The 22,552-nt window shown below is 42.2% G+C and overlaps 1 protein-coding gene across 5 annotated transcripts in view; it reads right to left on the bottom strand.

Moving 5' to 3' along the window:
• PRR14L (proline rich 14 like) overlaps positions 1-22,552 on the bottom strand; it is a 54,581-nt gene that overhangs the window by 4,433 nt on the left and 27,596 nt on the right. For 4 of the 5 annotated variants that reach the window (XM_037052580.1, XM_037052578.1, XM_037052579.1 and 1 more), the window contains exons 4-8: positions 14,190-19,341; positions 11,300-11,371; positions 10,546-10,717; positions 9,607-9,713; positions 1,025-1,096 (exon numbers count right to left, since the gene is read on the bottom strand). In XM_037052580.1, the coding sequence (XP_036908475.1) occupies positions 1,025-1,096; positions 9,607-9,713; positions 10,546-10,717; positions 11,300-11,371; positions 14,190-19,341 (5,575 nt within the window). Of the gene's footprint in view, positions 1-1,024; positions 1,097-9,606; positions 9,714-10,545; positions 10,718-11,299; positions 11,372-14,189; positions 19,342-22,552 lie in introns of those variants that run through there. The other variant, XM_037052582.1, reaches the window with a different exon arrangement.

A 22,552-nucleotide genomic window follows, 5' to 3' on the forward strand; every position in this document is an offset into this window, starting at 1 on the left:
CCCTTTAAAAACATGGAAATCATTTTTAGTTCACAGGCCATGAAAATTTGAAAGGGAGAAAGGCACACTGGCTGGCCCAGGGCCCGTGCCCTCCGGTTCGGTCTCCTTTGTACTCCATTTGCCGCGAACACACACACTGTCCTGGGCACTGCGTCTCCCCGGCCCGTCAATGACTAAGACTGTTCCGACTCGGCACACAGGTATCTGATTCATTTTCTTAAATGGCTATACAGTGTATTCTGTGTTAAGAATGAATCTAATTTAATAAGAATCCTGTTAATGGATATTTCAAATTGTTTCTAATCCTTTCATATTATTTAGTAATGCTACAATAGTCTTGTACAAAAATCTGAGAGCAAACGTTTGTCTCAAAGGATAAAACTCTAGAACTCTCCTGCTTCATCCTAGACACCACGGAAATTTAACTGTTTAATGACTTGAACTGAATCCAGACCCAAATAGCCAAGTGAAACCTTTTTGGTATTTGAGTTTGGAATCCTGTACCTGAAGATAATGGTTATTGGTCCTGGAGACAGCCAGCCCATCTAACAAAAACTCCAGTGCAAACTAAAAGGAGACCACATTCTCTGTAGTGACCTAACCCAATGCACATTCCTTTTCCATTCAGCACTGACCACGACTCACGTGCTGGGGACTAAAAATATCAATTATTATTTTTTAATTATTTATTTATTTATTTTTAGAGAGAGGGGAAGGGAAGGAGAAAGAGTGGGAGAGAAACATCAATGTGTGGCCGCCTCTCACGTGTTCCCCACTGGGGACCCAGCCTGCACCCCACGCATGTGCCTTGACCAGGAATCGAACCTGCGACCTTTTGCTTCACAGGCCCGTGCTCAATCCACTGAGCTACATCAGCCAGGGAAAAATATCAGTTCTAATAAATGCCAAGACCCAATACTGGAAGAACTTGAACATACCCTTTCTGAGGTTACAAAATTGGAGATTTACATCAATCACTTCAGAAACCCTCCCCAGCTACTATTTCCTACTCAGGTGAACCTACCTGTTTGCAGGAGGAGACTTATAATTCTTATTGGTATATATTTCTTCTAAGCTGAACTCCTTTTTCTTTAACCTGAAAGAGAGCAAAATAAATGTCACGCTCTCTTAAAAGAGATGATCGGCTTTCTAACCCTGTCCTTTCCATTCGCGTTGGAGTACTTCCAACTTCCCCATGATCCATTTTAAGTGTGTCTCACGTGAACACGTACTGGGTTTTCCGGGCTGCCACTCTTCAGCTTTATGAAATGGAGTTCATTTACACTTGCTGGGAATGACATCGCTGAATTTATACACATCATGTTATTTTACAGCTTCTTTTTCTTTTCCTTATTTGACTGTCCCCCTCTCTCTGTCTCTCTTTTTCCTGGCTTAAAACGTGTACAATCCTTCTAATCTTTTAGTGGTTGGCAAGGATTAAAAAAAGATTTTATTTATTTATTAGAGAGAGGGAAAGGAGGGAGAAAGAGGGAGAGCAACACTGATGTGTGAGAGAAACATCAGTTGGTTGCCCCTTGCACGCACCTCAACCAGGGACCAGGCCTGCAACCCAGGACTGTGCCCTGAATAGGAATCAACCTGGCGACCTTTCATTTTGAGAGATGACACCAACCAACTGAGCCACATTGGTCAGGGATGGCTGGCAAGAACTTTATGTGCATACTCAACTTCGCAATTAAAGTGCATTAATGTGTTTACCCTTCTCCCAAGCAGCACAAGGTCCCTGGAACTTCTGGGTCAGATCAATACTGTCCCAATATATGTTATTAGTGTTCTATTTTGTCCCCTTTTTAAAAAAATATTTTACTTATTTATTTTCACAGAGAGGGGAAGGGAAGGAGAGAAGGAGAGAAGTATCAGTGTGTGAATGCCTCTCATGAGTCCCCTGCTGGGAACTGGCCTGCAACCCAGGCATGTGCCCTGACTGGGAATCGAACCGCGATCCTTTGCTTCACAGGCCCGCGCTCAATCCACTGAGTTACGCCAGCCAGGTATTTTGTCTCTTTTTAAATTTGTAATTTATTTGCTTAAGAAGCCAGGTTATTTGGCCTGCAAATCCCTGTCAAGATTTTTGTAATTACACCTACTTGGTGTCATTTAACATGTTCCTCTGACTTGAACATATGGGAAATACTATAGGTATTTCTGTAGATTAACAACTAGATATAGAGGCATGATCAGATTTAGATGTCTGTTCTGATAGGACGAGTTTTAGGTAGCGGTGTTTATTTCCATCACCAGGGACACGGTCCCTGTTGTTGCCCTTTTTGCGATATTAATAGCCACTGATAAATACTATTATTTCTTTAGGGTCACGCACAGTCTATCATTCCTCCTTTATGCATTTGGTAGAATTCTACTATCTAAACAGAAACTTCATGCTCATCAATTTTGGGGGGAACCCTAAGGAAAAGCAGGTCACATACTTCATTCGTTCCCTGTATTTGCCGACATCCAAAACAATTAATTGGTTCCCTGATATCATCCAAATACAGCCAATGAGTTTTATTTTGAAGTATCATTACTAACTATTGGATTTTAACATATTTGATGGGATTTAATCTATTAGTTATTCCTTGTGACACTCAGACTGCACAATCTGAGTGTCACAAAGAATAATGGCTGGGGACATTCCAGTTGGTTCCTGAATCTCCTTGATATGGCCCTTGGGGTCTTGAGAGCCCCACCACTTTCTGGTGTGACAAGACAGCTTATGCTCATCTTGTGTATTTCCCGCCCCAGACCTACAGTCAGTCTTCAAGAAGTCCCGGTTCACACGCCACGCATTCACCCTTTTATTGACTTCTGCATGTGTGTACTCAATTAATTTGTTTATTGTTACTGTTTATTTTTGCTACAACCTTCAGGTCACCAGTCTCAGTAGCAACTTCTTTTCAGAGAACACAATAACTTTATCAAGAAAGAGCACATCACTGTAGAGTTTCTATGCCTTGAAGTCACTTCAGGTAAGAAAAGCAGATTGAAGAGCCTGGCATTTAACTTTTCAGCACCATGTTTTAGTTTCTTCTTGGCTTTCAGAAAATCTTAACTGAGGTTCATTTGGTTCAATTCCAGTTCAGCAAAGAACATGTCTGTGGAAACTACACACACATTTTAACAGGGATACAGTTTTTCAGTGATTTAGCCAGGCATTCCAGGAAACAACAGCTACTTTGCTTAACAACTGCAAGAGCTACTTAGACGGAGGATATCAGAGGGGAATTAGAAACCGAAAGACTAGGCTCCCAGGTAGTCATTCTGACTTGCCAATCAGTGCAGATGCATCCATGTCCAGTTTCTGGGCTGAGGTGAAGGTCAGTGCCCCAAGCTCAGATTCTGGAATCCCTGGGCCCTCAACAGACTCCGCCTCCCTTCGAGGGGCTGCTCTCATTGGACGTGGGGGGGACGACAAAGACTGGCTCAGAAGCACAGACACTTCCTGTGGAGATGCCACCCTGCCCGGTGCGGCTCTGGCAGAGTCCACACTTATCTCCCACCCGGTGGTTCCCTGATTTCTCCATCACTTGATCTGCTTCTTCAGCTCCATTTCCCTCCAGTAGGAAGTGTCTGGAGACTATTCCAAACTACGGTTGTGATATTCTAGTAGTAACAAAACTGCCACCATGTCATATAGTTGAAATCACAAAGTATGGACTTTATTTCCCTACACATACCTGATTTGCCATTATTTCTACTGGCATTTGTGAAAGGAACATGGTTTCCCTCCACGTTTCAAGGTTTATCGCATTGGTAATTGTTTCACATGCCCTTAACTTTTATTTAAGGCCAAATCTGGAAGTGGATTTCTTTTTTTTTTTTAATTTTATTTATTTATCTTTAGAGGGGAAGGGAAGGAGAGAAGTATCAATGTATGGTGGCCTCTTCTGAGTCCCCTGCCGGGAACTGGCCTGCAACCCAGGCATGTGCCCTGACTGGGAATCGAACCGCGATCGTGTGGTTTGCAGGCCTGCGCTCAAACCACTGAGCTACGCCAGCCAGGGCTGGAAGTGGATTTCTTGAGAAACTCTGTGTTTGTTACTGTCAAGAGCTTGAAGGCACAACCAACCTGGAACCACTGTACACTAAATTCTCAGCTTAAGGTTTTTTGTCTCCTGGTGACATGTACTCAGGATACAAATCTGTGACAAGGCCAGCTTGTGGCTGTTAATTCTCAAGGGCAAGTTCTTTTCCTCCACCCCGTGACAGGATTTGGGAAAGGTAGTTTCCTTTGTCATCCTCTTGGGAGTTGAGAAAAGGGAGCAACCGAGGTTTCTTTTTGGTTCATTGTGAGGGGATAGCCCTTTGTGGGTGTGTGTGTGTATCTCATATTTGACTCTTATTTTAGTGCAGGCAAAGATTTTGCCTGTTATCATCTGTACCCATGAGCCCAACGAAAACCTAAGCTTAGAGTAACCCTGCTTTTGGAAATGCCCTCAAAGCAAAAGCTGGCTTTTAATGTTCACTCACTTGTCTTTCCCTTTTGGATGGCTACTTTCATCTAGTTTTTGGTCTCTAAGAATTCCTTATTCTCCTGCAATTTACTGATGCACATAACAACTAATATTTATTGTGCATTATTATTGGCTTTTAAAAGGAAAGTTAGCAAGACAACGCGTCTGCCATACTGCTGAAATAGAAGTTCTGGTACCTAACTTCTACCCCACACACACCTAAGTCACAAGGTTGATGGTAAAACAGGAACTGGGATGAAAGATCACGGACAAATAGGTTTTAAACTCTACCTGTCACTCACTGGCTTTATGGCAAAAATCGGGAGTCGGATCTCCAAGATCAGTTTCGGCTGTGTGATTTTATGATGAAATTGTGGTCGATTCACCACCTAAAGTTCATGCACTTTCTAGGGAAAGCTGCTGCATTTTCTGTTGCGAGGACGGCAGGTCTGAATCTGTCACTGAAAACTCTCAGCATAGGGCATGGTCTTGACGCTGAGACGTGCTGATGTGCACGCACAAGGACAGAGCTGCCATTTCCGATGGTGTCTCATTTCTGGCCTAGAGAATGGCCAGCCACCTAAACCTCTCAGACGACCAAACTGCTTAAGTAATGATGACATTTGCTCTCTGACTAGAGAGAACAAATCTATAAATAAGGCCAAAGACAAAACATCAGGCATTTGGGGGTGGGTTCAAATTCTGTTTCTGAGGAACTGAGTGTCCCATTTGCAAATGTTTATGGAAAATGTGACTGAAGAAATAGTTTATATAAAGTGCATACATTTTTATTCCCCTGAAACCTCTATAAAATGTTGTGACTTCTACTTCCTGCTAACAACAAAAAATATACAATAAGCTACTATGCCTGTTGGTTTGTCTTTTCTCTTACAATAAATATTGAAGCAATCATGAGATTTATACAAATTAATGAATTTATTGCTGATTTTTTACATGCTTCTTGTTTCTTTTTTTAAAAAGAAAGATTTTATTTATTTTTAGAGAGAGGAAGGCAGGGAGAAAGAGAGGGAGAGAAATACTAATGTGTGTGAGAAACAATGACTGACTGTCTGTCACATGCCCCTAACTGGGCACGTGGCCTGCAATCCAGGGAATCGAAATGGCAACCCTTTGGTTCGCAGGCTGGCACTCAACCCCCTGAGCCACACCAGCCAAGGCCTTAATTACTCCTAAAGTCTAATAACAGTGTTTGATTTCGGTATGCATACATTTTCTGAAGGAATATCATGCTTCTGCCATACTCTTCACTTCATAATTTTTAATTTTAGCAACATGGTACATGCTTTATTATAAATTCAGTAATGAGAGACAGCATTATCATATTATTTTAATAATGCATTAAAGTGGATAAATTAATTATATTTATTATACCTGATTTTATTTTTGACTTATGGCTTTTACAAATGTACCTTATAAGGTGTGTTTTATAATTTATGTCTCAATGGTTTGTATAACATTCTTTAAGGTGCAAATTAACACATTTACTTAAGTTAGAAAACAGAAGAGTTAAGAAGAAAGAATGACTTGGGTGTGGGGCTTGAATAATAAAAACTGCCACTGCCAATTAAGCTGTATGTCAAGAATTTGCCATGAATTTAATGCACTAACTCTGCAACTTCAAAGTTTTTTTGGACAAAAGACTATCTGAATAAAAGCATTTTGTCAAAAGATAACTGAGGCAAAGGTTTATTAAAATCTTATTTTTTCAACCCCTTTTGTTGTACTAGATTTAACTAAAGTACTCCTGAATGAAAGAGTAACATGTAAGTTATCAGGGATTTGTACATACTGGTCAGATCTGTTGGGTGTGTTTCCCGAACACTGAAACCCTGACTGGGTGACCTATCTAAGTCAGTGCTTTCTAATCCTTTGCTTTCAAAAAAAATTAAATTATAAATCATTAAATATAATTTGATGATAGATCACTCTGTGATTTTTTTGGTATATTATTTGAAAGAAGTTAAAAGGATTTAATATCACTACTATACAAAAACTTTCCATTCCGAAGTACTTATTTACATAAACAAGGTTTTTGAGGACTTTTATTTACAGGCTAGAATACATCCGATTCTGGTTATTACTCATTCTAGTAGTAAGTACTAATCAACCTAAAATATCTGAAATATTTTAAAAATATGTTTTGAAAAGGCATATGCTAGATGATCACTAACAGGACTGAAAGATAAAAACACAATATATTGAGGTGGAAACCATGTGGGAAAAGTGGAATGTCAATCATCATAGTATCAGTCAACTACTTACTGTATGTGTGTCGTGTAAAGCAATGAAATAGCTATAGTACATTTTTTCTAAGTTGGACTATACAACATTTTTAAGCTTTGGAAATTCTTACATTTTACAGAAAGTTCTGGAAGCTCAGGAAGATTATTAAATAACTTACCTTGGGTGACTTAAGGGACCACTGTTAGGCTTCCTTTTGCCAATGAGAAATGACGGAATGAGACTTCCAAGATGGAGGCGTAGGTGGAAACACTGTACCTCCTCACACAACCAAGTTTATGAACAACAAAGATTTAAAAACCAGGACGCAACCAAAACAGAGAGAAAATTAAACTGTACCGAAGTCTGACAAAAACGAACCATTCATCGGTAAGAGGGGTGCAGTCAGCAGCTGTTGGAGCGGGTCGCACAGGAAAAAGCGTCTGGACTGACCCAGGCACACAGGTGGTGGCTGGCAGATCCCAGGTGTGGGGTGGCAATGGGCAGACCCAGTGAGGGCACAAGGCAGCTGGCTGACTGGTCACACATTCGCGTGCAGGTAAACCAGGCAAAAGAGCAAGCAGTGAGATAGACCAAGCAAACCAGAGCCCCAGCGCTTGGAAATAAAGCCTAAAAGCACCAATTGGAAAAACTTTCGGGGGTTGAGGTGCCAGGAAAGCTCCCAGGCTCACAGAGAGTTCACTGGAGAGACCCATAGGGTCCTAGAGGGTGCACAAGCCCACACATCTGGGAACTAGCACCAGAAGGGCCCAATTTGCTTGTGGGAAGCAGCAGAGGGGACCGAAATCAGACAGAGAGCAGAAAAAAACGCTATTGCCCTTCTCTGACCCTCCCCCCACATATAGCGTCACAACTCAGCAACCTGGGTTGCCCTGCCCTGGTGAACACCTAAGGCTCTGCCCCTCATACCTAACAGGTGGGAACAGACCAAAACATTATGGCTCAAGAAGAAGAACAGCTCAAAGCCCCAGAGCCAATACTTCTAAGCAACCAAGAGATAGCCGACCTATCAAATGCACAGTTCAAAACACTGGTGATCAGGATGTTCACAGAACTGGTTGATTTTAGTCACAAATTAGATGAAAAAAATGAAGGCTTCACGAAGTGAAATGAACCAAAATGCACAGGGAACCAATAGTGATGGGAAAGAAACTGGGACTAAAATCAATCAAGTGGACCAGAAGGAAGAGAAAAATGACCAAACAGAAAACAATGAAGAAACAAGAATTCGAAAAAAATGAGGAGAGGCTTAGGAACCTCCAGGATATCTTTAAAGGTTCCAACACCCGAATTATAGGGGTACCAGAAAAGGAAGAGGAAGACCAACAAGTGGAACTCTTATTTGAACAAATAATAAAGGAGAACTTCCCCAGTCTGGCAAAGGAAATAGACTTCAAGGAAGTCCAGGAAGTTCAGAGAGTCCCAAAGAAGTTGGACCCAAGAAGGAACACACCAAGGCACATCATCATTACATTAGCCAAGATTAAAATGAAGGAGAGAATCCTAGAAGCAGCAAGAGATAAGGGGACAGTCACCTACAAAGGAGTACCCATCAGACTGTCAGCTGTTTTCTCAAAAGAGACCTTCTAGGCAAGAAGGGGCTGGAAAGAAGTATTCCAAGTCATGAAATCCAAAGACCTACAGCCAAGATTGCTCTATCCAGCAAAGCTTTCATTTAGAATGGAAGGGCAGATAAAGTGCTTCTCAGATAAGGTCAAGTTCAAGGAGTTCATCATCACCAAGCCCTTATTATATGAAATGTTAAAGGGACTTATCTAAGAAAAAGAAGATAAAAAATATGAACAGTGAAAGGACAATAAACTCACAGTTATTAACAACCACACCTAAAATTAACTAAGAGGACAGCTAGATTAGGAGCAGAACCATAGAAATGAAGATCACATGGAGGGTTAGTAACAGGGACATGAGGAGGAGAAGGGGGGAGAAAGTACAGAAAATAAATAGCATAGACAGTAGGTAGAAAATAGGGGGGGCAAGAATAGTATGGGAAATATAGAATCTAAAGAACTTGAGACATGTGGTCATAAACTAAAGGGGGGGAATGGTGGGGGAGGGGTGTGCAGGGGGGAGGGGTGTGCAGGGGGGGAAATGGGACAACTGTAATGGCATAATCAATAAAACATATTTTAAAAAATGAAGGAATGAGGTCTACCACATGAAAATATAACTCGAGAGCTCTTTTTCAAAAATGTTTAAATTTTCATAGTGTGTCTGTGTAACACATAATTCCAAACCTGGAATGAGGCTAAATACATAATTTAGAAATCTTTTTTCTTCCCACTTCACTTTATGGGATTCTCAATTGTCTTTACCATAAAAAGTTAACCTTTAGAAACCAAATCTTTAAAGGCTATAATATAAACCAGTACATGGATCTGGTATTTTCTAAAAAATAAAAAATAAATTTAAACGTCCCTCCTTCATAACATTTAGGTCCCTTCCCAGTTTTGTGTGCAGAACGCTGTGAGCTTGGGCTGTGGGGCTGGCAAAGACCTGTGTGAAACAGAACACGTGTCATGACCGACACTATGGCCACACAGGTTTCTTAAACGCGGAGCCTCAGCACCCTCACCTACACCTGGGGGTGACAACACTGCTGAGCTCCCAGCACCACCGAAGGACAAGCAGAGATTATGCATCCAAAGAGACAGCACAGTGGGCACGGGGAGCTTAATGCAAATGATTAGGAATGCAGTCAAATATATCTGCACGTGAGTCTGGCCACATCGCCAGTGAATACTTTTGGATAAATCCTGGAAGGACAATAGCTCAGGATATACAACCATTAAAAGGTCATTACAGTACAATGTCCCCAAAAAGTGAAGCTACGTGTTTCAGAGAAAGAGCTCACCTTTTGGGTCGAGGGAGGCCCATAGGAGTAAGATTAGGGTCTGGTTTAGGAATGGTTTTCCGGATGCGAATCTGTGAGACTTTCTTTGGCCTCTTCTCTGGCTCAGCCTATTTTTAAGGGTTAAAAAGAAAGACGGTCGAGTTATAAGACATTTTTTAATATAAAAAGTCCCCACTTTTCTTGAACCTCAAGATATCACTTCCTCTTTCAGAGATCACTCTAGTAAGTAGTTTATGACAAAGCTTCCCCTCCTACTTCTGCCGCCAGTGTTTTCAGCAACTACTCTTTTGTGTACTATTAAAAGAGAATTGTACATTGTACATCCAGTTCAGATATTGAGTTATCAATACCTGTTGGAGACAGATGTTGCAAAATTGAAATACACCATCATTCACTCATCTTCTTCAAATGCATGAAGCAGCTCTGTGGTCTAATTCTCTAAGCATTATTAAATTCTATCATCAAGAAAAAAGGATCCAGGAAACAACGTAGATGAAAAGATCCAGGGCCCAGGTGGATGTGGCTCAGCTGGTTGGAGCATCGTCCTGTAGACTGAAAGCTTTGCAAGTCTGTTTCCCGATCAGGGCACATGCCTAGGTTGCAGGTTTGGTCCCCGATTGAGGAGTGTGGGAGAGGCAGCCGAACAAGGTTTCTCTCTCACATTGATATTTCTCTTCCTCCTGTCCCTCTCTCTAAAATCAGTAAGCATGTCCTCAGGTGAGGATTTAAAAAACAAAAAGAGAACAAAGAGAGAACCAGGGTATCCTTTAGTAGCCAAAGATAAAACCTCTCATTTTGGTCATCTCTGGTACTCAGCTAAAGGTAGAGGGGGTAAGTGAAGCTACTCAGGGGCCCACCTGTACCTATCATGTGATCTGCAGTCACTGACGGATATCTCCGTGTCACTGTCATCCTACCCCACCAGCACTTTGCACTCACCTCTTTCTGTTCCGGGGGGCTACTTTGTGGATGGGGGCATGATGCTGTCACATCATCCAGTTCATCTAATCCAGGAACCTGGAACTCAGAGGCTGAAAGCAGGAGCTTGCTCACAGCTGAGTCTGTTACCAAGCAAGACTTTGGTACCAAGGCAGGGAACGGAGGCTCTGGCCTAGCAGCACAGAGAGAAAAACAGAAAAGAAAATATAAGCGGATTCACTTATTACTTCAGCACATTCAACTTAATACCCACACTAGGGTTGAAGCCTTTTTCCAGAAATGACATTTCAAGTCGCTTCTGGACCCAGCCTGTGCCTGCATGTATAAAAATGTACAAGACTGTGGTCAATCCATTTCACTGGTATGGAGTGAGGAAATACGTAGAAAGGAACAGATTTTTTGGAAGGGAGAGGACATCTAGTGAACCAAACAAATGACATGTACACAGATGAGATCAATCCCACCCAGGCACCAAAGCTGGCTAAATGACCGAGAAATAGCCTGCGAAGGAACTTATAGCACAATGAGCTGGCTGAGTGATTCTGACTCCCCTCCCCGCCCCTTTTCTGGTATTGATTGTACATCCTTACTTGCCACTTATAATAAAACACTTCTGAATTTAAGATTCAATCTGGTTTAGAAGGAGAACAAGAGCTCAGATTCACACTGTGCCTGACCCATACCATGGGCTAGTATTCCCTCTCTCTCTCTCTCTCTGCAGACCCTCATGTCCCAGGGGCCATTGGAGGCTTACCTCATCTGACTGCCGCCGGTGGTGTAAGTAGCTTCCATGCCTGGAAGAGGCACATATGGTAACATGGCGTGGCTGAAGTGAAGCAAAAGTACAAGAGCAATAGGTTAGGGCAGTGGAACAACAGCAAAGGTTGTGATGTCATTCAGGTTGAGCACATGACACTCAAGTAAAGCCCTAGGAAGATAAGAAATGCCATTCACTCAGAAAGATGAAAGCCTCCCAGTCAGGAGAATTACACTCCCATCATGGGAGAAGAGGCAGGCGGACAGGAAGACTGTTTTCTAACTCGAATGGAAAGAAGGTAGAAATAAACACAGGACAGTAAGTGAAAGGAGGGGAACCACAATGATCTCGACTCTTACACTTTCAAATCAAGTTGTTGAACAAAAATTACAGATAAAAATCTTATACTATACCCAGCCCTGTATTCACTCTATTAAAATAAACCCTGCCAATTTCTGTAACCTAATACAAAATTATGAAGAAAGCCTTTTTTTCTTTAAAGCCAAGTTCCACAGAAAACATGGCTATGTGGAAGAAAACTATTAACAGGATGGTTGGTCCCTTAATAGTGAATCTTTTACTTTTATGGAACAATAGTTTTAATAATCCCTTAAAGATACACAAATAACAATAGTTTTAATAATCACTTACAGCTTGGAGAGCTTTTTGTGCCTCTTAAAGTAAAAGCTGAATCAGTTTCTACTGAATTTAGAACACAGCACACTATGATGGCCGTACAGTCCGATTCCTCTTAGAAATTTGTTCAACGGCTGGGAAAAACAGATAGTTCTGATTTTGGGAATGCAACTCAGTATTCTCTGGGGAGGGGGTATAGATAAAAGGAAAGTAAGGCAGGAAAGTTTTGAAAAAAAATGGCTGACCGCATCAGAGATTGGGAGGCCTTAGTCCTAGGTCAGCTCAGCTGAAACACTAAGCAGGTGAGGGATGTGGTTAGAGAAACACGATGTGCCTCAGGCTCATCATCCAAAAAAAGGCAAAAGAGATGCCCGTCCAAACTACAGTACAGAGTGCTGGGGAATACGGTTCAAATAAATATGCTACGAAACAAATTAATTTAATCTTTGTTAACTGAAGTCTTGCTTTTGGGGGCTACCCAGTTTATCAGACTAAACATTTCTAAGTGTTTTTAGAAAGACAGAAAACTTCTAGATTCAAGGCCGAAGCACAGGATGCTAAGGCACTTTTCGAGCCGATGAGAAGAAAAAGCCCCTACAAACAGCATTCCTTCACCTTCTACTTGAATTAAAAATACAATAAATTTTACTAAAGTAAAATGAAGTCAAAAAATAAAAGAAAATGCCAGATATAGAAAGTAAGGGAGAGAGAAAATATTCCACACCAGAGAACAGACGACATTTCAGGTGGGAAAAAGTTCTGGAGGAGAGAAAAGTGGGTCAACACCTACCTTCCCAGGGTGAGATGAGTAAGGACCCTCCTTCTACATCAACCTCAGGAAGGAACAGTTTAAAAAAGGACACACGATAAAAGCTGCGTTTCAGGGACACGGAGTGGAGAAAAACTATGAGACTGTAGAGGGAAACTGACAATAAAGGCAGTACACCATCATTTAAAACTACTCGACTCATTCTAGTGTATTTTTATGGCTGCACTGTAAGAAGCAAATGTTTTTCTAGTATTTATTTTATTTTATTTATTTATTTTTAGAGAGAGGGGACAGGAAGGAGAAAGAGTGGGAGAGAAACATCAATGTGTGGTTGCCTCTCATGGGTCCCCCACTGAGAATCTGGCCTGCAACCCAGGCATGTGCCCTGACTGGGAATGGAACTGGCGACCCTCTGCTTCACAGGCCCGCACTCAATCCACTGAGCTACACCAGCCAGGGCCTGTTTTTCTAGTATTTATAATAGCAATTCATCTTTCAATTTAAATCAGCCACATTTAGGTTCTGGGGTATTTTTCCTAAACCTCTTTATTTATTCAGTTTTCTGTTAAGATGCCTGGAGAACTTCACAATATGCACCAGCAGCTTTTCAGTGACAGAATGGTTCTGTGTAAGAGACTGGCCACACAGGCAAAGCTCCCAGACTACTTGGAATTTTAAGGCTTTTTAAACTACAGCAATGATAAGGGCAAAATAGAAAATGTTTCAAGCTTCTTTTACCCAAAGGATTCCGAATAGGAGGATTTATCAATTATGCCTAAAACAGATTTGGGGGGATGTAACTCTCAAAATCTTTTTTTTTCTCTTATTTTCAATTAGAAGGTAAAATAATACCGGTGAAATTTTCTTTCTTAGTGGTCGAGCCATAAAACCTTTTTCCCAAGTTCACTTAAAAGTCCATAAATTCTACAATCCAGAATATGTAAATGCCAATCTCTGAAGCCTCTCTGCTCCAGAAAGAAATGCAAAGGTTCATAAACTAGATTTGGTGATGCTACATAATTAATTTACTTAAAAAGTATTTCTTCTGTATCATTTACCCAGCAAACCCTAACTTAGCTGCAGGCTGTATAATAGTTTGTGAAAAAGTTACAGTTACAAGCCATTTGTCATTACTTAAGAGTCTTTAATTGTAATGGTGTTTGTTTTTTTGCAAGGTAAGTACAGGAGGAGAAAAGAGATTCAAAAGATTTGATGGTTTGCAGAATGAATGGACAGAACAAAGAATGGTACAAGATAAAGGCTTCTGCAGAAAATCCAGATTCTGCAGGAAATTAGAGGGGTCTATACTTAAGAATTACTGTCTTGTTTTCTCAGGAGAGGTCTGCCAAGGTCTCTCAGAGTGCAACAGAAAGTGCAGACACAAAGATTCCAAATAGCCCTGCATTTCCAGTAGCACCCCTCTCCTCTCCCCAAAGGCAGGAAGCAAACATGGGACATTTGCAAAGGCAGGGGACAGTTTACCTGCTTGGGATGCCCAGAGTTGGCTGCTGCTTGCTGTGAGTGGAATGAAGAGTGGAGATTTCGAAGGGGCAGGCGGAAGCAGGCCCATGCTGGCTCCAAAGCGATAGCACTCGGCCCACCGAATAGGGCAGAGAACAGAAGATCTTGTCTGCTATGGAGGCTGGAGACCTTAACCCTTTCAAGCCTTGTGTAAACTGGGTCATGAAGAGCCTCTGCATGGTAGGCATATGACTGGAGAAGCTCCGTTTTTTTGTCCAGATTCGATAACATCCAGGGGAACAAAGTGCTAGGAGTGTGTGGAGGCCAAGGACAGAGCAGCCTGCTTTCGTCTGGACTATGGCGGTGCCTCCGCAGTCTTGGAGAGGAACTGGAGGCTGTGGAGGACCCTGGCCATGTGCCTGACCATGGAGGCCAGTGTCTTCCCTGAATGTGGCCACTCCAGGGCAACCGTGGGACAAGAAGAAAGAAAAGGTCCACTTGGGAGGCTGAGAAGGGCACGGGGCGGCCTCCCTTAAGGCAAGCCTCGCTGGAGCACAGTGCTCAGGAAAAGTCCTTGAGGACTCAGTTCCACACTCGGAGCCTGATTTCACATGAAAGGATACTGGGAAGGTTTCAGAACCGAACAGCAGCAACGGCATCTTGTTGCTCAAATCTATGAAGCTCATTTTGATGGCTTCGAGCGGATAAAGTGTCAAGGGTTTACTGTTAGGCTTCTTATCCCATCCACCAGCTGTCAAATATGGGCTCAGCTGCATTGTATTGTATGAAAACCCATCTAGGAGCCTCTTGTATCGGAGCCGTTTGTAGCTTTTAGCCACTGGAAGAAGTTCCGAGGAACACCGCCGATACCTTAGCTTCTGGGTCTTTGTGGCTGGGGCCAGTCTGGAGGCGAGGATGGAGAGCTTGCTGAGTAAGGCTGATTCTTTGGTAGGCTTCCTGACACTCAGGCTCCTTAAGAGATGGCACGGAGCAGCCTTCTGCTTTGGTATGTGGCTAACTAAGCTCCTGGCAGGTACTGTTTCGGGTTCCAGTCGTTTGGGCGCAGACACAGCACGGGAACTGAGAAATTTGTGTGCTTTCGTGGGGATGGTTTCAGAGGAACTCTTTAAAAAGGCAGAATTTCTGATTTTACTTATCTTTCTCCCCATGTTGACTTGCTCCTGACAGGAAACTTTCTTACATGTCCGATGAGGCTGCTTCTTTAAGGGAAGCACTCTTTTCTGGTGTGAAGTGTCCCCAAAGGCACCATACAGTTTGTCACACCTAGCAGAACTGGGGTTTTGTGCTTTCTGGGGGGCGCCACGAAGGCAAGGACCTACGCACAACTCAGTACCCCTTTTTAATGGATGACGTAAGTTTTCCTCCGTTGGGTCTTTGAACTTCTGAAGCTGTCCAGTACAGTTACCCTTGGCCGGCTTTGCTGGGGTGATTTCCTTAATCATGGTGTACTTATATTTGCAATCCTCAGGTCGGTTCTCATTTTGCCCCTCATTTGACAACGTATTAGATGATGCACGTTGTTCCAATATCGCGTGTGCTTCTTCTTGATGTACATATTCCTCTTCCTTCTGCAACATGTCGTCCAAATCCCTTTGGCTTTGTCGTTTTGCAGCATCACTAAGCATCCTCAGGGATTTAAAGTGTGTCTGAGACACCTCACTCATATTATCACCATGACCATCTTCTCTGGAAATCATCTCCTCAGATTCCTCCCCAACAGTTAAGTGATCCAGGGGCCCCCTCTGATGTTCTTCAGTTTCTTCCCCTTTCGCGTTAGTTTCTTTTCCCATCATCAAAGGCAAAACTTTCACACCGATGTCAACGCTGTTTCCTTCACTGGGATTACTCACATCCCTTGGTGCTCCTTCCTTTGTCTCAGGGAGGACTATGCAGCCCTGTACATCTTCACAAAGCATTTCACCATCTTTTGGTTTAAAAACATTTTTCAGGTCTGTTTCTTCACCATTAATGTTAGCTCCTGAATTTTCTTGAGAAGACGGGTCTAAAGGCATTATCTCAATGGATTTCAGGCTCTCTGTGGGAACAGAGTTCTCATCTTGGTGTCTAGAAGACACCAACTCTTTTGAGGAAATTCCAAAGGTATTTTCCTGGTCAAACTCAGGCTGTATTTCTAGTTTTGATCTTTCAATCATCCCTAGAGATGCTTCTCTAACTTGCTGTTCATGATGAATATGATTTAAAGACGTATCAACTCTATCCAAAAGTCTTACATTTGGTTCATGATCTGCAATAGATTCTATCTTACTGGCAGAAGAGTCTGAACATGCTTCCATCTCACAGTCTTTTAATGATCTGCAGACTTTCTCTTCACATGATTTTCTTATTTCAAGAGATTCCACTGAAGAGGAAACAGCATCTGGGAAATCAGAATCCTGGTCAGTCTTTCCTATAAATGCAGTGTTCGCATCTCCTCTCTGAGACAAGGCACTCTTTGAGGTTTCGGTTACCGCCAGTCCACCTTGCTGTGCACCACCACCAAGTGTGCCAGATGCCCTTGTGTCCAGCATGCCTTCTGTAGGCTTATTACTGCAGGCTGTGTGGACGATGTCCGCCATACCATCTGTGGACTCCTCACAACTAGAAGTCCTTTCAAAGGCTCCTTTTAAACAGCCTTTTCTCAGACCACCACCAGACGATTTGTTATTGCCTGAGCTGAACGGCAGATCCTTTGGGTTGTGGCTTACCTCTGTGTTAGGCTCTGGGATGGAATCTCTCCGGTCACTACCTGGTGTCTCCTTAGCTATTTTATTTTCACTTCTGCATTCATCTGGTACGTCCGCATTACTCTGGCAGTCAAGGACTTCAGCTGTCTTCTGATCAAGACTTTCAACTGCTTGGTTCACGTTTTTAAAATTGGGGGACTTAGCAGAAGAAGACTGGTCCAACAGTTTTTCAGGATTTGGAATGCTAACAGATTGCTTTAGTTCTGGTGTGGCACAATCAGAGATGTTATAGTTACAAAACACAGTCTCTTTGGGCGTGTCCTGTTCCTTTAATTCTTGCCCTTCCTCACTGGGTTGGATGGGATTAGTGGTATGAATGGTTTTGTTTGAAGCTTCACTATTTAACGTACCCGCTGTCCTTTCATTCCTGATCTTATCTCCTGGAAGGTTGCCTCTAGTTTCTTGTCCATTCAGTGCCCCTTCCTGGAACGTAAAACTCACCTGACCGGTGCTATTTCCCAAGGAGTCTTCTCTTCTTGGAGAGTGACGACTGCTGTTCTGAAATGCATTTTCACACTTTGTAATCAAGCAGTTTTCAACTGCCTGGGTGGTTCTGCTCGACTCACAAGCACCACACACGGAACACATGCTCTCTTCTTGGGCATTTTGTCCTATACAGTGGCAGCTGGAGAGGTCTTGAGATTGAACCTTTTGACATTCCATGACAGAGACCTCTGGGGGCAAGACAGCTGCTTCTTTCTTACTCGGGAGAAGTCTGGAATGTACGTCTTCTGTTCCGGAACCAGCCACTTTGTTTTTTCTCTCTAGGCTTCCTGGTTTGATATTTAAGGTTGGACTGTTTGAAGCAGCACCGCAGGTTTTGTCACCTGGTGGGGAGAGGTCATCCGTTTTTGTCTTCATGGGAATGGTTTGGGTATCAGCAGTGATACTGGCTCCATCCTCTAATGGAAGGTGATGGCTCTGCTGGGAATCCTCGCTTATTGCTAAAGGCATCTCTTTGTTAATTGGCAACTTTGCATGGTCTTGAGAATTAAGGGACACTTGATTTAAAACACATTCACTTTCTATTTTGCTTACAGCCAGTTTGTCAGTACAAGGAGGGTCATTTATCTCACAGGCAATGCTCTGCTCATCTAAATGTGGAATATTGTCCTGTAAAGTCTGTACAGCTTTTTCTGACTCCAGCCTGTAGTCAGAGTCTAGGGATGATGACAAATGAGCAGTCTCTTCCTTGGGTTTTGATTCCTCATTTACAGGACTTATCTGGTCCTCTGGCATGAAACGCACAAGGGTTTTTTTTCCCATCATAAATTCATTATATGATGCTTCAAATAACTGGGTGTTGCCTTCCAGATTTCTCTGTATGCTGACTGAGGAATTAGGGTCTTTAACGTAAATGTTTTCACTTAACATACTGGGCTCACTAGTGGTTGTCTGTTCTGGTTCTTTGGGCTGCATCAAGGAAGAAAAACTAGTAAAGGTTTCTCTATGGTCCTCATGGTTCGTTAAGCTACCTTGAATGTCTAAAGTGATTTTCAAATCTTTTTTGTTTAACGTTATTTCTGTGGCTTCAGTAAAAGAACCGGGCGTTAAAGAATCAGAGTTGTCTGTGTGGATACTGCCTTGAATGCAACAGTGATTGTGGAGATTTCCTTTTAGGGAGGCAACAGTCTTTTCTCCTCTAGAACAATGACACGTGGCAGCCTCTTCTGGAGGCGTGGCATTAACAGGAAAGCGTTCCCTTCTTTCACTCCCAGGGTTCAAAAACGGTTCTTCATTTTCTTCCCCAGAAGCCACATTCTTGCTCTGATCATCCCCATCAAAACAGGAGTTGTCTGTCTTTTCAGCAGATCTCTTTAGCAAGCCATCACCTTTAAAACCATGTTTTTCTAAGGATGTTGCTCTGGATTCTGGACCAGACAAACTTGATACGAAATATGAAACTTCAGCACTTTTTCCTAAGGGTTCTGCAACATCTACATTTCCCATGGATCTGGGACTGCCCTGTGCAGAACCGTGTTTTTCATTACGGTGGCCAAGAATCTGTTGGTGATTGTCATCTGCTTCACAGACAAGGCTTAACTTACACAACTCTTCCTTCCCACTGTCCACTTTGGAAATGGCACTGTTCCCTGGTAATAATGACAACCAAGAAGAACAAGTTTTTAATTCTTCACATTCTTTTTCTTTAGGAGTCGCTTCTGTTAATCCAGGGTCCACAAAGTTTAAAGCCTCTAGGGAAATTAATGTGCTGGTTTCTGAAACCTCATCACTGGTCATGATTTTGTCTACTTCTGGGTAATCGCTGCACCCAGCCGAGAGACCTTTACTCACATTGCCATTCTTGTGTCCTTCATTATTATCCGTCTTAGTCCCATTGACCTTCATACCTTGTACTTCTTCAGTAGATTTTAGTAGAGTTTCAGTTGTAATTTGTACATTTCCTTCTGTACGAGAGAAATAAATCCAAATCAGCATGTAATCACAAAAAATCATTTGTTCTATCTTCATGAATTTAATCATGTAACAATTGGCAACAATAAAAATGTCTAACTCAAAAAGAGAATTGCAAAGTTACATCACTATAACATTGGTTTTGTTCTCTGCAGAGCATAACAAAGAGGCAAAAGTGTACCTGGAACAAACAGGCAACTGTGAACAAATGTCCTTCTCCAAGTGTTACTTAAATGTACTTACTTAGCTAAACAAAGGACTAGAAATGAAGACACATGCTTAATTCAGAGTCTCAAGAAGCTTCTATTCTAAAACATTAACAAAACTGACTTACAGTATAACACTTTATATTATTAGAATACCTTATTACTCGAATAATTCATAAATAAGTCACCCCTTTGAAAAAGAATCATTATATACAAAACCTTAATTGTAAAAGACATTAATTTATAAGTTGAATATTTGTCTCAAACACAGTTACCTGGAATAACCGCCTCCCTACAAGACTGGTCTTGAGCTGGTAATCATTGAAGCTAAGTAATAGGTACATGGGGGTTTAGAATACTCCCCACTTTTGAATAAATTTGAAATTTTCCACTATAAAGCATTAAAAACCAAAAAACCAAAACCCCTTTCTAAGCTGAATCCACATGTAATTCATAAAGGAGTTTTACTGTACAGAGTTTCTCTAAAATTCAAGGTACAGGATGCAATATTAAAAAGCTGGTGTGGCTCAGTGGGTTGCATGCCTGCCTGCAAACTGAAAAGTCACAGGTTCAATTCCCTGTCAGAGCACATGCCTGGGTTGCAGGCCAGGTCCCTGGTTGGGGGCATGTGAGAGGCAACTGACAGATGTTTCTCTCACATTGATCTCTCTCTCTCTCTGTCTCTCTCCCTCCATCCCTCCATATCCCTCTCTCTAAAAATGAATAAATAAAATCTTTTAAAAAAGTCTTCATCCCTCTCCCTTTTTAGAAAACAATCCCCAAGTTATTCACGTTCACATGTGCATATGTATGAATGCATGTATGAATATAATGGGCCACCTGCCCTAAACAGATAGCGCACTATGCAAATAAATCTAAAGCTCTAATTCATTAGAATATAAACTCCATGAGGGTAAGGATCATGATTATCTTGCCCTCTCTTCTTCATTAGAGTCCAGCATAGTATCTGGCACACAAAAAGCACTCAGTGAATATCTGTGGAATTAATAAACGAATGCAGTTAGTTCCAATCAGCAAATGCTATTATCAGCATTTCCCAGGGCCTTCCCTACGCATTTCTCCGCTGATGGAGAGAGCAGTGATTCTGAAAGAGCAACAACTCGGAGCAGCAGGCAGGCCGGGCGCTGTGATGTTACTTACCTCTGAGTCTGTTTCCTCCTTTGAAAAAGGGGGGGAGTGCACTTACCTCTGTGCTATCTGGAGGATTAAATAAAGTAAAATATATAAAACACCACCTGGTACAGTGCCTGCCATTTAAGGAAAGGTGCCTTTCCTTTGCTCTGCTCTCTTTCATTATTTTACTGGACCTGAGAATAGTTAAAATGATACACTTAATAACTAGACTAGGATACAGTGTTCAAAAATATTTGGAGTCAGCATATGTCAGATAGATAAACGAATACTGAATTCGGTAAATTTGTACAGATACAAATCACTAATGAAAGGCAGCCTTGAAATCCTAAGGTCTCACACGGTACACAGCTTTTTGAAAGTAGCCCACTTTCCTTATCACAGCAGACCCTAGGTATGAATTTCTAAGCAAGCATAAATACTCTGAATAGTTTTATTTTCTCTCTCCAGGGAACGCGACAGTATTCATCAAATCATTCATGCACGTTTGGGGCCTTTCCACTCTGTTCCTGTACCATCCCACTTGCATTTGTCATTACATCTGCTCAGGAAATGCTGCAACTTTTTGCCCGTCCCCAAGCTGTTTACTGTGCAAGACATTGAGGCAAAACTCCCTCAGAGCCCCGACCTGCTGAAAGAACACCTGTTCTCCACTTAGTCAAGAGTCTCGAGGAAGTCTCGGGGGAGCAGCCATTTCCCAGGGGGTGGGGCAGAAGGTTGGGCGGGGAAGATGTACTGTGTAGCGTGTACAGCTTGAAAGCCAAATGATACTCTGCCCACTCTTGAACTTTTAAGGAGAGTTTGGAGCAATTTCATCTCCATTAGAAAGTTTTAAAAGGCTATGGAGAAAGGTGGTACCTAATTCTCAGGGCCTGTACAGATTAGATGAGATAATACATGTAAAGCTATTACAAGTGTTAGAGTCCATGCTTGGTGAGAGCTGGCCACTCCTTGGATTCACACTCCCTTGCACAACATCTCTATCAAAAACCTCTGGCCCTGGCTGGTGTAGCTCAGTGGATTGAGCCCTGGCCTGTAGCTCAGGCCTGAGCACAGGCCTGCGAACCACACGATCCTGGTTCAATTCCCAGTCAGGGCACATGCCTGGGTTGCAGGCCAGTTCCCAGCAGGGGACTCACGAGAGGCAACCATACATTGATATTTCGTTCCTTCTCTCCTTCCCCTCCCCTCTAAAGATTTAAAAAAAAAAACCACCCCTCTGTAATGCTGTTTCTCAACTATTTGCTTAATGTATCATGTCCATAGGACTGGAGCTACTTGAAAGAAAGAACTAGGTCCTAATTATCACCATTCACTCAGTACCAGACACTGACCCTGGCACATGGTAGATAAATAACAGATTTGCCTAAATGAAGAATTAGAAGATTAGGGAAGTTGTTAAAACTATTAGGTATACTCATCTCTTGCCGGTGTGGTTCAGTGGATTGAGCTACAGCCTGAGAACAGAAAGGTCGCTGGTTCAATTCTCAGGGCACATGCCTGGGTTTCAAGCCAGGTCCCCAGTTGGGGGCCTGAGAGAGATAATCATGACACATCAATGTTTCTCTCCCTCTTTCTCCCTTCCTTCCCCTCTCTCTAAAGATAAATAAATAATTTCTTAAAAAATAAACTTTCTGGATATATATCTGAAGTATCTGCGCCCCCATATTCACTACAGCATTATTTATAGTGGGCAAGGCATGGAAACAACCTAAAATTGCTCAGGGAGATGAATGGATAAAGAAAATGTGATGTGTGTGTATGGTATTTATTTTAAATGACTAGCTATACTGGAGAGTGAAACGTGTATCCTGTGAGTTAGGGGCCCATTTTAGACGCACAGGAG

This window comes from Sturnira hondurensis, unplaced genomic scaffold (assembly GCF_014824575.4).
Source record: "Sturnira hondurensis isolate 20B ecotype Veracruz unplaced genomic scaffold, ASM1482457v3 Scaffold0007406, whole genome shotgun sequence".
In the NCBI taxonomy this organism is placed as follows: domain Eukaryota; kingdom Metazoa; phylum Chordata; class Mammalia; order Chiroptera; family Phyllostomidae; genus Sturnira; species Sturnira hondurensis.